A 13,002-nucleotide genomic window follows, 5' to 3' on the forward strand; every position below is an offset into this window, starting at 1 on the left:
TCAGCATCCAGGTAACTGTAAAAACAGCGTTTTCCTTTTGAAACAGGGAAGCAGAGGAACACAAAGGCACCCTCAGTAAAGACATTTGGGGCACCATATCACAATACAAAGGCAAAGCTGACAGCCACAATTAGCAGCATTAGGTTACAGGAGGAAAAAATGTACGCTGCACGCACACAGAGGAGCATAAAGGCTCATGGGGAACCCCAGAAAGCCCCTGCGCTGGTCCCCCCAGGAGAGCCATTGGCCCTGTGGATGGAGGTGACACCCATAACAGGGAGCAGGTCTCCAGAAAACCCCACAGACCAGGGGGTCCGGGCCAGGTTTGGGGCATGTTGTGGGACGCAGGGGAAGAGCGTTTGGGAAGTTGTGGTTTGAACTCGAGCGGCAGCCGCTTGTTCACCCTCCCTCTGCCTGGGGTGGTGGGGAGTGGATTGGAGGGATAAAGGGAAACTCACAGGTTGAGATAAAAACAGTTTAGTAATTGTCATAAAATAAAATAATAATAGAAAGTACAAAGAGGTAATGCACAATGTGATTGCTCACCACCCACCAACTGACACCCAGCCCGTTCTCAGCCAGCGATCCCGGAATTCCAAGACCACACAATCCCAATCCTAGAAGCCAGAGAGAACCCTCCCTTCCCAGCCACCCCTCCTTTATATGCTGAGCATGTCATTACATGATCTGGAATATTCCATGGGCTAATTTGGGGCCGGGGCTCTGGCTGTGTCCCCTCCCAATTTCTTGTGCACCTGCACACAGACAGGACATGGGGAGTTGTAGAGACCTTGATCTCTTGGCAACAAGATCAGTGTGTTATCAGCATTCTTCTCATCCCAAATCCTACACTGAAGACAAAACACAGCACTATTCAAGCTTCTAAGAAGAAAAATTAACTCTATCCCAGCCAAAACCATCTCTCACCCCTTCCCTGGGTGAAGGAATATTCTGGGTGCACGTGTGTGTGCACCCCCTTCACCCCCACCCAAGAACGGGACAGGACAAGGCTGTTGGTGAGTGCAGAGAGTTTCTGCCTGTTGAGCTGTGCAGCCAGCTGTGGGTGTCCAAGTGTGTGTGCTGTGCAGGGTGTTGTGTGGGTGCCTGCTGGGAGCACCCTCAGCCTCGCTCCTGCTTGGACCTGGGGCAGGGGGCTACACCAGACTCATCTCGGTGGGGCTGCCAGATTCAGCAACACCTTGAAGTGAGGTACCATAAGACAGAGGCATGGAGACAGGAATACACCATAATATCACAGAATCCCAGAATCATCAAGGTTGGAAAAGCCCTTGAAGCTCCTCCAGTCCAACCACTAACCTCACCCTGACCGTTCCCAACTCCACCAGATCCCTCAGCGCTGGCTCAACCCGACTCTTCAACCCCTCCAGGGATGGGGACTCCCCCCCTGCCCTGGGCAGCCCATTCCAACGCCCAACAACCCCTTCTGCAAAGAAATCCTTCCTAAGAGCCAGTCTGACCCTGCCCTGGCGCAGCTTGAGGCCATTCCCTCTTGGCCTGCCGCTGGTTCCTTGGCTCAAGAGACTCATCCCCCCTCTCTGCACCCTCCTTTCAGGCAGTTGCAGAGGGCCATGAGGTCTCCCCTCAGCCTCCTCTTCTCCACACTAAACCCCCCCAGTTCCCTCAGCCGCTCCCCATCACACCTGTGCTCCAGACCCTGCACCAGCTCCGTTGCCCTTCTCTGGACACGCTCGAGTCATTCAATGGCCTTTTTGGAGTGAGGGGCCCAAAACTGAACCCACTCATCGAGGGGCGGCCTCACCAGTGCCGAGCACAAGGGTAAGATCCCTTCCCTGTCCCTGCTGGCCACGCTAGTGCTGATACAAGCCAGGATGCCATTGGCCTTCTTGGCCACCTGGGCACACTGCTGGCTCATTACCAATCCCACCCCCAGGTCCCTCTCTGACTGGCAGCTCTCCAGCCACTCCTCCCCAAGCCTGTAGCGCTGCTGGGGGTTGTTGTGACCCAAGTGCAGCACCCGGCATTTGGCCTTAGTGAAACTCCTCCAGTTGGCCTCAGCCCATCGCTCCAGCCTGGCCAGATCTCTCTGCAGAGCCTCCCTACCCTCGAGCAGATCAACACTCCCACCCAACTGGGTGTCCTCTGTAAACTTACTGAGGGTGCACTTGACAAATATACCACAGACTGATGAACTACCATCTAACATGTGTTAATATCTGTATCTGCTACCAGCATTCTGCTGTAAAGATCCTGGACGTGAGAGCTCTTGGACTTCTTTCCCCGTGCATACCAGGAGTCAGATCCCACCTTCTTCCCAGCTGTTCGAACGCTGCTAAGCACCATTAAAAACACTTTCCACTCAAAGTACTTTTTATTTAGAGAGGTGAAAACAACCTGGATGCAAACCCCAGATCACAGGTCCAACAGATACATTTTCTACAAAGCCCCTGCCTCTCCGGCAACTACTGTTGTATCTCTGGGGTATGTGATCTCCACAATGTTGAAAATAATTATTTCCCCACTCTAAAAGGAATACACCTTATAAATTTTAGAACACAAGAATCCCAGTGTTTCTTCCCCTATGCACAACGCACGCCTTTATATTCTGGTCATGCCCAGTGACCTTAGGGAAGGTACCGTAAATTTTATCCTACCTTTCTGCATAAAAGCACCTTCATAACCTGAAAGAGGATGTTAAATGGGAAAGTATTCTAAGCAAATCATTTTTCTCAAATGCCCTCCCCTCTTTTCCCTGCGGGAAGTGGGAATCCATAGGATTTGCCTATTCACTGTAATGTGGGAACTCTCCTGAAAGACAATGTTAAAATGTGAGACTGTCCCCTCCTCCTGGTATGATCACACGTCTGGTCAAAGGTTTAAAAAAAATAATATCAGGGAATCATGTAGGAAGCATTACCAGGGTCTGTAAAAACATATTTCAGACTAACATGAGGTCACAGTCACCTCTAGGGTAAATTAAGGCAACTTCAGCTGACTACACCCATGATTAATCCTGACCACAAGTACCTGCCACTTATACCTTGAATTTTTGGGGGAGAACAAGTGTTTAGTCATAAGAAACATATCAGCACCACTGCAAGACAACAGACACTCAAATCCCCATTCAAAATAATTCTTCCTGAACTCCAGGCAGGTCCACAGGAGAGTTGTTTTAACCAGAAGTGGCCTGTCCTGTTCCCAACACCAGAAGTCAAACAGATTAACCCCATAACCCAGCCAGTGTTTACACTATGGCAAGGTATGAAAAACTATTTGCAATAAAACATAAATCTCTCTGGAGAGAGACTTAGGAGTGCACAGAAAGCCAGAAATTAAACCAGAGGAATAAACACACACTGGGGAGGTTTGTTGTATTTTAAGGTATTGTTTGTTGAACTAGAAGCTGTGAAAAGGTGGCTGTGGGGGGGACAGCACACGGTCACTGGTGGGGTCCCCAGCTGCCCGCCAAAAACAGAGTCTGAAACACGTGGGGGCAGAGGAAAGCTCAACACCACTCTCGTGCGAGGTGCGGAGGCCCACGATTCCTGCGGACGAAGCCCTGCTGCCTTGATACAGACCCCTGTACACATCTGGGGGGCTTCTGCATCCCTTATGCTGACACCTGGGATCAGCCACGCTGAGGACCCACATTCTTGCCCCACTTTGTACCCCCAGGACCATGGCACCAGGGAAACGGGAGCGTTTGCTGAGGAGGGGAAGCAGCATTTTGATAAAACAGAGTCAAAACTGGCTTTTTTTTTGTTTCTGGAAATACCCAAGCCCTGCTCAGGTGGATACAGCTCTACAGAGGCTTCTCAGCTACACGCAGGATGAAGCATTCTTATTTTTTACTGCTTGGAGACAATATGGATATGACAAGTGACCCGGGGTAAAAAAAAGACTGATCCCTCCAGAGGCCTGCAGAACCAGGAGGAATCTCTCGAGGCAGAGATTTATTTTTTTTCTCTCTCATCACTTTCCAACAAGCAGCCACATGCATCCCAGCCGTTGGGAGAAAATTGCTCTATCCCTTCCTCAAATTCTGGACAACAGAAGATGAAACATTTCTCCCCATCTCTTCTCTTTGCTGGCTGCACAGTCACTCCTCTGGGTTTGGACCTTGGGTTCCCCCCATCTCCAGTTCCAGTTAACAGCCACAGATTCTGCATCTGGCAAATGCCTGCGTTGAGTTTATAAACATCACGCAGCAAACAGCACATAACTCATTCTGTCTACCTTGGGAGAGTTGAGTTTATTTACCCCAAATGCAAAACCTATTCCTCCTCTGAGATTGTGTACTCAAAACCCGAGACTCACACTAGTAACCAACCCCCTTGCTGGCTATCATGAAATGATATATAAGTGAGACCGGGTGCAGACACAAAAATATTTGATGTGTTGTGTTACGTTTAGTGAATGAAGCCATCAAAACCAGACAAAGAAAGAAGGAGGGAAAAAAAAAGCCAAGGGTTCAGATTTTCCTTAAATGTGGCTTTCAACTTCTATTTGTTTCAAAATGAACTAATCCAAGGGGGGGGGTGGGGGTGTGAAGGGAAAAAAAAAAAAAAAAAGAGATGCAATTCTTAGAAGCAGACCCTGGAAACATTATCCAGAGCAAGGGAATCGAGCGGCATGTGGATTCCCTTCAGAAGTTCACAATGCTATGATCAGCTCCAGCTCCCCACCCCACATCTGTCAACGGATAAGCCCCTTGCTGTTCCCATAAACAGACTAAAAACAGTTGGACAAACTATACGCTGCCCTATTCCATACTGAGCCACCCTCAGGAAGAGAGAGCGAGCTTTGTGAACGGCTAAAGCAGGTCCCCAAAGCTCCTCCGGCCAGCCCAGCTTCCAGGAGTAACGCTTATCTGTTTACCCAAAGCTCCCAGGTCCAAGGACCACAGAAATCAGCGGAGGCAGGAGGGGAAGTGTAAAAATACGCCCATGCAATTAGTTATCGCCTTGTTCGAAACATCTGGTTTCTTCTGTATTGTTTCGGTGACGGATGGCAGGCTCAAAGCAGGCATCGGATCCGGTTGCTCTCCCTGCGTGGCATTCGGCCGGAGCCCGCTGTGCTTTCAGCTGACCTCCTCCCAGCAGCTGCTCTTTGCCCAATTTGCCACCCCCAGGGCTGCAGCGCGCCTCCCAAATCCCACGCTGCTTAAACAAACCATCCCCCAGGATCCCAGCCATGCAAATATCCCGGACTGGGGTTTCATCCTCCAGCATCGCAACAGATGCAGGGTGGAAAAATTCCTAGATTTACAGCTCATGATTTCTGAGCCACAAAGTCCTTTTAGTTCAGCTCACTCTTCCAAACAATTCTTTCTACCCCAAAATAAGCCGTATGCCTTCACACCAACGTCTCCTGCCATCCCACATGACGTCTCTCAGGTCTCTGGCTTCCATTCACAGAATCACTGAGGTTGGAAAAGCCCTTGAAGATCCTCCAGTCCAACCATTAACCTCACCCTGACCGTTCCCAACTCCACCAGATCCCTCAGCGCTGGCTCAACCCGACTCTTCAACCCCTCCAGGGATGGGGACTCCCCCCCTGCCCTGGGCAGCCCATTCCAACGCCCAACAGCCCCTTCTGCAAAGAAATCCTTCCTAAGAGCCAGTCTGACCCTGCCCTGGCGCAGCTTGAGGCCATTCCCTCTTGGCCTGCCGCTGGTTCCTTGGCTCAAGAGACTCATCCCCCCTCTCTGCACCCTCCTTTCAGGCAGTTGCAGAGGGCCATGAGGTCTCCCCTCAGCCTCCTCTTCTCCACACTAAACCCCCCCAGTTCCCTCAGCCGCTCCCCATCACACCTGTGCTCCAGACCCTGCACCAGCTCCGTTGCCCTTCTCTGGACACGCTCGAGTCATTCAATGGCCTTTTTGGAGTGAGGGGCCCAAAACTGAACCCACTCATCGAGGGGCGGCCTCACCAGTGCTGAGTACAGGGGTAAGATCCCTTCCCTGTCCCTGCTGGCCACGCTAGTGCTGATACAAGCCAGGATGCCATTGGCCTTCTTGGCCCCCTGGGCACACTGCTGGCTCATTATCAATCCCCCCCAGGTCCCTCTCTGACTGGCAGCTCTCCAGCCACTCCTCCCCAAGCCTGTAGCGCTGCTGGGGGTTGTTGTGGCCCAAGTGCAGCACCCGGCATTTGGCCTTAGTGAAACTCCCCCAGTTGCCCTCAGCCCATCGCTCCAGCCTGGCCAGATCTCTCTGTAACATCCATCGGATTCTCTCAGATTATATCAGGCTTTAGATTATGACATTCATAGAATGAAATTTAGTTAATAACACCTAAGTACCAAGTCATGCATTGATTGCTGCATCACAACAGTGAGCTTCCCTGAAAAAAAGTGAACATCCACCTAAAAGCCCAACACAAAACAAGATCAGAGCCTGCTGCAATCCCAGTTCTAGGCTGTACCACAGGAGGCTGAGCAGGACCATGAAGATACCAGCCAGAAATCCAGTAAATTCACTTGGAAAGGCTGATTTTGAAGTCCTACATTTTGAGAACCTCTTTAATTTTTCTGGCACCCAACGGGTGCTTTTCAACTCTTCTAATAAAAACACCGGTCTATGTAAAATTTACCTTTTAGATTTCATTTGCTCTCGCAGTTTGCTGTACATCTCCAGGACTGGAAAGAGAAGGAAAACACACAAGCATTGAGACACAAGCACAAAACAAAGAGATGCGAATTCAAATAAACAGCTGTACAAATAAAGAACAATTTTGGATTCCTCACCAGGAAGACACAGCGTTAGTTTATCAACCGTCGCTGAAATATTTCTCTGTTGTAATCGGCATTGCTTCAGCTCTTCCATTGCTATTATCAACTTTGGAAAAGAAAAGAAAAAAAAAGTTTCACTAAGAATAGTAAACAGACGGAGTAGAGAGGATATAAACTGCTTTGCACTTGTCATGACCATCCAAACAGTAGGTTGACACCAAAGCCTGCTCTGATAACCGGAGAGCTCAGCGAGTGCTGCAGAGCGTTGCTGAAGCAGGGAGGACTGGCAGCTTCGGGTTGTTCAATCAAGTAGCAGAAGCGTTCCCGAGCCTAATTGCAAGTAAGCAAGCAGCAAAACCAAAGCCGTCAAAATACCAGCCTTGTAACACGTCCTGCGAATTCCAAAAATTATTTCCCTTTCCTATTTTATTCATCTCTTCCCTACTCCCCCTCCAAGCTTCTCTTTTCTAGTTCTTCTCAAAGACAGGATGTGGCCGCTCGCTCCCAGGGGGATTCTTACCATCACAAACTAACACGGGTTTTTAAATGCTCAGCCTCTAACAGAAAACCTGTGCATCTGGACAAGGGCAAAACAAGGATCAGCCATCGCATACAACAAGAAAACTCTTTTGTTTCTTTTATTTCCAAGGGGCAGGTCATGGATTTGTCCTCTAGTGTACCAACTTATCTCCACAGCACCACACTGAGATTGCAAAGTCCTTTTGAAATCCCAGGCTCTTCTAGTCCTGGAGATGAATCCTCCGTTCAAGGTAACACAGAGGTATGTTTATTTGATTCAGGAAGAAGCTGCATCACCTCTGCCCCAACGGGCATTTTAATCTTTCATCTTTATTGGTCTGACTCATTCCAACACAGGGATTTTCTCATTTGTTTCTCAAACACAATGCAGCTGACTGAAATAGTAATGCCTACGTGTACTCAGCAAAATGAAGCCTAGTGGGTGTCTGAGAGGGTCGTTAAGGAGGAAAATAAAAAAGATGCAAAGAGGAGAAGATTTATATAGAATGTGGGTAGAGCAATGCAAGGACCATCCCTGGGAGTTCTCACACATCCCCATCTTAGAGGTGCTTGAAAACCCACAAGCATCAGCACCTTCAGCTCTGAAGTCCCTCCAGTCTGTTACTATTCCCTTAGGACGGGGCAGAAGAATGGATATGCTTCGGGGCACATCGCATCCAAGACATGCTCAGCCCCTTCCTTTTTGATCCTGACTTGATACCTCCACCCGGGCAGCAAAAAACCCACCCTGACTTTAACTGCTGCTGTACTGCACTGTGAAGCAGAAGCCAGACTCTCCACCTCATATTCATGGAATCCCAGACTGGTTTGGGTGGGAAGGGACCTTAAAGATCATCCAGTCCCACCCCCCTGCCCCGGGCAGGGGCACCTTCCACTAGCCCAGGTTGCCCAAAGCCCCGTCCAACCTGGCCTTGAACCCTTCCAGGGAGGGGGCAGCCACAGCTTCTCTGGGCAACCTGTGCCAGGGCCTCACCACCCTCACAGGGAACAATTTCTTCCTTACATCTCATCTAAATCTCCCCTCTGTCAGTTTAAAAACGTTACCCCTCATCCTATCCCTCCCCCCTGATCAAGAGTCCCTCCCCCCTTTCCTGTAGCCCCTTTCAGTCCTGGGAGGCCGCTCTAAGGTCTCCCCGGAGCCTTCTCTTCTCCAGCTGAACCCCCCAACTCTCTCAGCCTGTCCTCACAGGGGGGGTGCTCCAGCCCCCCGAGCATCTTCGTGGCCTCCTCTGGCCCCACTCGAGCAGGTCCGTGTCCTTCTGCTGTTGGTGCCCCAGAGCTGGACCCAGCACTGCAGGGGGGTCTGACAAGAGCGGAGCAGAGGGGGAGGATCCCCCCCCTGCCCTGTTGCCCACACTGCTCTGGGTGCAGTATTGTTACGGATGATCCCAGTGACACCACTCAGGGCTGCAGGAGCAAGGCCATAACTTGGTTATTGTTGCTTCAAGTCCCTCCTGCTTCCCAGGCTTTGCCATCCACTAGCTTTCAATCTATGAGCAGTAAAAAAGAAAAATCACTTCCCAAAACTCTCACGCAATTCATCTTTCATGCGGAAAAGCAAAATACAGGAAAGAGAAATCAAGACACGTTTTAACAGCAATGCCACGTGTATTATCAGTTATGCTGAGCAGCTATTGATGCTCACTGTAACCTGCTACTAGCAAACAGCCAAATAATGGAAAAGCAAAAATCAGACAGAACGAATAAATGTATCACTCACTTCTTTTCCTTCATTCTGCAGCTTTCGGTTGGTGTCCGTCACTTGATTCTGTGGGGATATTGGGGAAAAAAGACAAAGCACAACTACATGTAAGTCAGGACAATATTTCTCACAAAAAAGAAATTATACGTAAACACCATCACTTTTCACACAATCTTCTCTTGCATGGCATAAAACTGGTGATTTAATGGTCATTGCCATTCTGGCACACAGGATGCCCACAGCCACACAGCAAATATCACAGACTTTCTTCCCTGCTACTAGAAAAAAGTAAAAGGCAACACGGGTTAACACTGTTGCAAGGCAGCCTCAAAATGCTGCAGTCTTAACGCATCTGATTTCTGTAGCAGATGCTCACATGGGTTCTCATCTTAAACGCTATTTTACCTGAGTGGTGGAGGAATTAAATTTCCCCTCCCCACCGCCAAATAGATTACAATTAGGTTTTAACACCTTACTATCACAGCAAGAACAGAACTCTTCACCATGGGCTTTACCTACAAAGTTCAAATATTTTTTTTCAGATCTTCAGATACATCACCCACTGGATCCCTCCTTCTGGCTGGTATAAAAAGGTATTTTTACATACCTGGTATATACCTGGTATTAAAAAAGATATGTATTTTCTTTATTAAATCATCTTTCTGTATTATCTTATCAAACTGGGACTCACAGTTCAAAAATTTCCCACTTTGCAAACTTGTAGGTTCCCTGGACTAGCAAGGTCACAGTAGTTCAGCCTTTCACAGCTCTAGGCATCAGTCTGACACAGTAAAGATACACACGAGAACAAAGCTGATTTCTAGACTCATCAGGATAGAAAAATAAGCAGCTCACACATTATTTAGACAACAAGTAGAAAGATGACTTTGGGAATTCTCCTGAATACTCAATGCAAGTTCAGACAGGAGGTTTGTAAACAGAGATACAATCTTCTACAGACCAGCTGGGAGAGCCGAAAAAAAAAATAACATAAACTTTCAAGTAAACATGCCCAGCTTTAGGTCTTGAGCAAAAGCAGACAATTATAAAGGTAAATACCAGCAGAGAAGGACTGCTCAGAGTTCAGGTGCTTCACATCAGTCTTAGACTACCATGCCATAAAACTACTTTTTTTTTTTTCTCCTGCAGAATACTCTTTTCACAGCTACTAAGTTGTAAATATTCATTTCCAGGCTCGTCTCTGTAAGATGTCTGAGAGGTTTCTAGTTTTAGTCAGGCTTACTGTGCAGTGGAAGTTGCTGGATTTCAGCCGGCATCATCAAATTTTATGAACTGGTTCCTGTGTGTTTTCAGTTCTGCTCATTCTACAGACAAAATCAGTAACAGAGCTTGGACAACAGCACGAGCTGCGACACGGAGCTCTCAAAGTATATTCAGGAGCGCAAGATCACACAAACCAACTCAAAATCTTTGTTCCTGATGCTTTTCAACAAGTGCAGAAACAAACTGACTTTTTAATGAATTCATCAGTACCGAAGGAATGGCATTTGATGCTCTCCAATTACCCAATAGAACATGGATGGTGCATGGAGCAGCAGCAGTAGCGAGGCAGGACAAGCTTTGAGGTGGATTCAGAAAATAACAGCCAACTCTTTCCTTTCTGAGCGCACCACAGGGTGACCAGTTCAGCTAGGAGGGCAGCTTTGCATGAATATATATAAAATTGATTCAAGATCCAATTTGTTTCCTAACGACTATCGAAAGATACAGGGCAACAACAATCCACACTGGCTCAAACTTCACCAGGTGGTCTCACACCAAAAGAGGGCAGAGCCATCCAGCCTCACAGGCTTCCTTTTGTTTTAAACACTGGCCATACTGGTTTTTAAGCTTACCACGATGCAAGAAGAGGAGTCATCCCATGATCTCCCCGCACACAATTTCTCTACAGCATCTGCATCACATTTCTCCCCCTTCTGCAGTAGCTTCAGCTCTCCTGGCTGCTTGCCCTGTGCAAAAACTGCTCATTTCCTTTATGATGTATTGAGATTTTATGAGCAGGAGCACAGCATCTCTTCCAAAGATTATTTTATTTGCTTATATCCTCAAAATCCCACCAGGAAAAAGGAATCCATGTAGGGTAATTTAAAACTGCTCCTAAAATAATGCCAAGGCTGTACTAGTCTTCTATTAAAATTACATATCAATCCCAGCTAAAGCAAAAAAGTAAGAATATATTCTGCCCTTGCACACTATGAGTTTTCAGGGGGTGGGGAGTTGTGTTTTGTTTTGTTCTTAAGGTCTACATCCACACGGTGAAAAGAAATAGATGATTATTTATATAGACTCTCTGCAGACACGTTGAAGCTTTTCAGACAAGGAGATTTTATAATGCAAGACAGACGCACAGCAAGGGGGGGACAGACAACAGGTGGGCACATGTGAAGAACGAGACAACAGGATCACCCAAGGGGCTTACGGGATGCTCAAGTCGTTCGTTCATTCATCTATATACGGAACATGTGGTACGGAGCAGGGCTTGGGCGGGGGGGGTGGGGGGTGGGGGGGGTGGGGTGTTAAACATCATTCTGCCATCATTTAGAGTGTCAGAGTGATGAGAGAGGGGAGCAAAGGGCGCTGGAGAGGAATCCTGGGAATGAGCCCAGAGGGCACCACCGCGACCCCGCGCGGCTCTGCCGACTCCGTCCCTCTGTCCAACACCCACCTACTGCTGATTTCCACCCCTCCAAGAGAGGGAAGATGACTGGAGTGATCCTTCAGGTCAGCAATTCATGAACTTCCCAGGCTGGATGGTGCACCCAAAGACGGGGTTCATTATTCCCCCCCTATGGGGATCCGCCCTATGGTCGTTGCGCTTTTAGGTCATCGCTGCATCCTAGGGGGGCAAGATCCCCCTCTTGGTTTCACAGTGGTGAAGGTGAGCTTCCCTTCGTTTGAAGCCAGTTGCCTCAGTTTAATTACATCTGCTTTAATTTGAATGCACTGAGCAATAGAAACTGCTTCCTATTCATCTTCTCTCCCACGACCTCATAATTTCATAGATCTTACGACTGCGCGCAGCAGTACCGCGCATGTTGGCAGAGAGGATTAGAATTGCAGATGTCTTTTCAGAAAAGGGTTTTTTATTAATTGCCATTCAACAGTGGCAGGTATGAAGTCCTAAATTTGGGCAGAGATAATTACCTGCACAAAACAAGGCCAATGACTCCACAGTAGCTCTTTGAAAAGGGACCCGGTGACCACAGTACATCAAACTGAAGAACAGTCAGGGCTCTGCTGTTACTAAGAAAGCGAGTGTCACACGAGTACGCCTGAACAAAGTCCTGAAACAACCCTTCTACACCATTTCACCGGTGACTGACTGCTCTGCCCCAGCTTAAAAACCACAACTAGCACCAAAAAAAAAAAAAAAAAAACCAAACCCCATCAACTGGAAGGACTTCAGAATAGGAAAGTAAAAATAGTGAGATGCCTAGAAAGCACAACCCTCTAGGATGGACTGGGGCTACCTGTCTTACAGAGGACAAGACCAGAGATGAACATTCCTCCAACCTCCAACCTGTAGAAGACTGCTGCAAAACCAAGAAGGAATAATCTCTCTTTTGTGTCTGACAGGTCAAAAAGCAATAGACCTAAAAAAGACTTTTCAACCACGTCCCCTGAGTTTTCTAGAGAAGGAAGGACAGCAGTACCTGGGGGAGGGTTAACATCAGGTTAGATAAAATCCATCAGGAATGACACAGATGGAGAACTTGTTTAAGAGAAGAGAGATGGACTAGGTGATTTCCTGAGGTTGCCACCAGCACTGTGACTCTGTGATCCTTTCCCCTTCGCACCTCAAGTCGGGTTTTCCAACCATCCTAATGTATAATCTATCTTTGACCTGTTAATTTCCAGTGGAACCTTTACAGATGGAGCAGCCAGACTGGTACGTGGTTTCCAAACCCAGCAGCACCATCCATTTATAGGCATGAGAACAGGGCACCACTGCTCACTTCCTAATGAGGATAACATTTGAGCAGTACAAGATATGAAAATGTTGTAGATGTATAACACCAAAACAAACC

The 13,002-nt window shown here is 48.0% G+C and overlaps 1 protein-coding gene across 6 annotated transcripts in view; it reads right to left on the reverse strand.

The window, feature by feature from the left end:
- Window positions 1-13,002, reverse strand: part of EXOC6B (exocyst complex component 6B) — a 353,199-nt gene that overhangs the window by 282,175 nt on the left and 58,022 nt on the right. For all 6 annotated transcript variants that reach the window (XM_074821745.1, XM_074821746.1, XM_074821743.1 and 3 more), the window contains exons 3-5: window positions 8,972-9,019; window positions 6,727-6,817; window positions 6,573-6,618 (exon numbers count right to left, since the gene is read on the reverse strand). In XM_074821745.1, the coding sequence (XP_074677846.1) occupies window positions 6,573-6,618; window positions 6,727-6,817; window positions 8,972-9,019 (185 nt within the window). The remainder of the gene's footprint in view (window positions 1-6,572; window positions 6,619-6,726; window positions 6,818-8,971; window positions 9,020-13,002) is intronic.

This window comes from Strix aluco, chromosome 4, assembly GCF_031877795.1.
Source record: "Strix aluco isolate bStrAlu1 chromosome 4, bStrAlu1.hap1, whole genome shotgun sequence".
In the NCBI taxonomy this organism is placed as follows: Eukaryota; Metazoa; Chordata; class Aves; order Strigiformes; family Strigidae; genus Strix; species Strix aluco.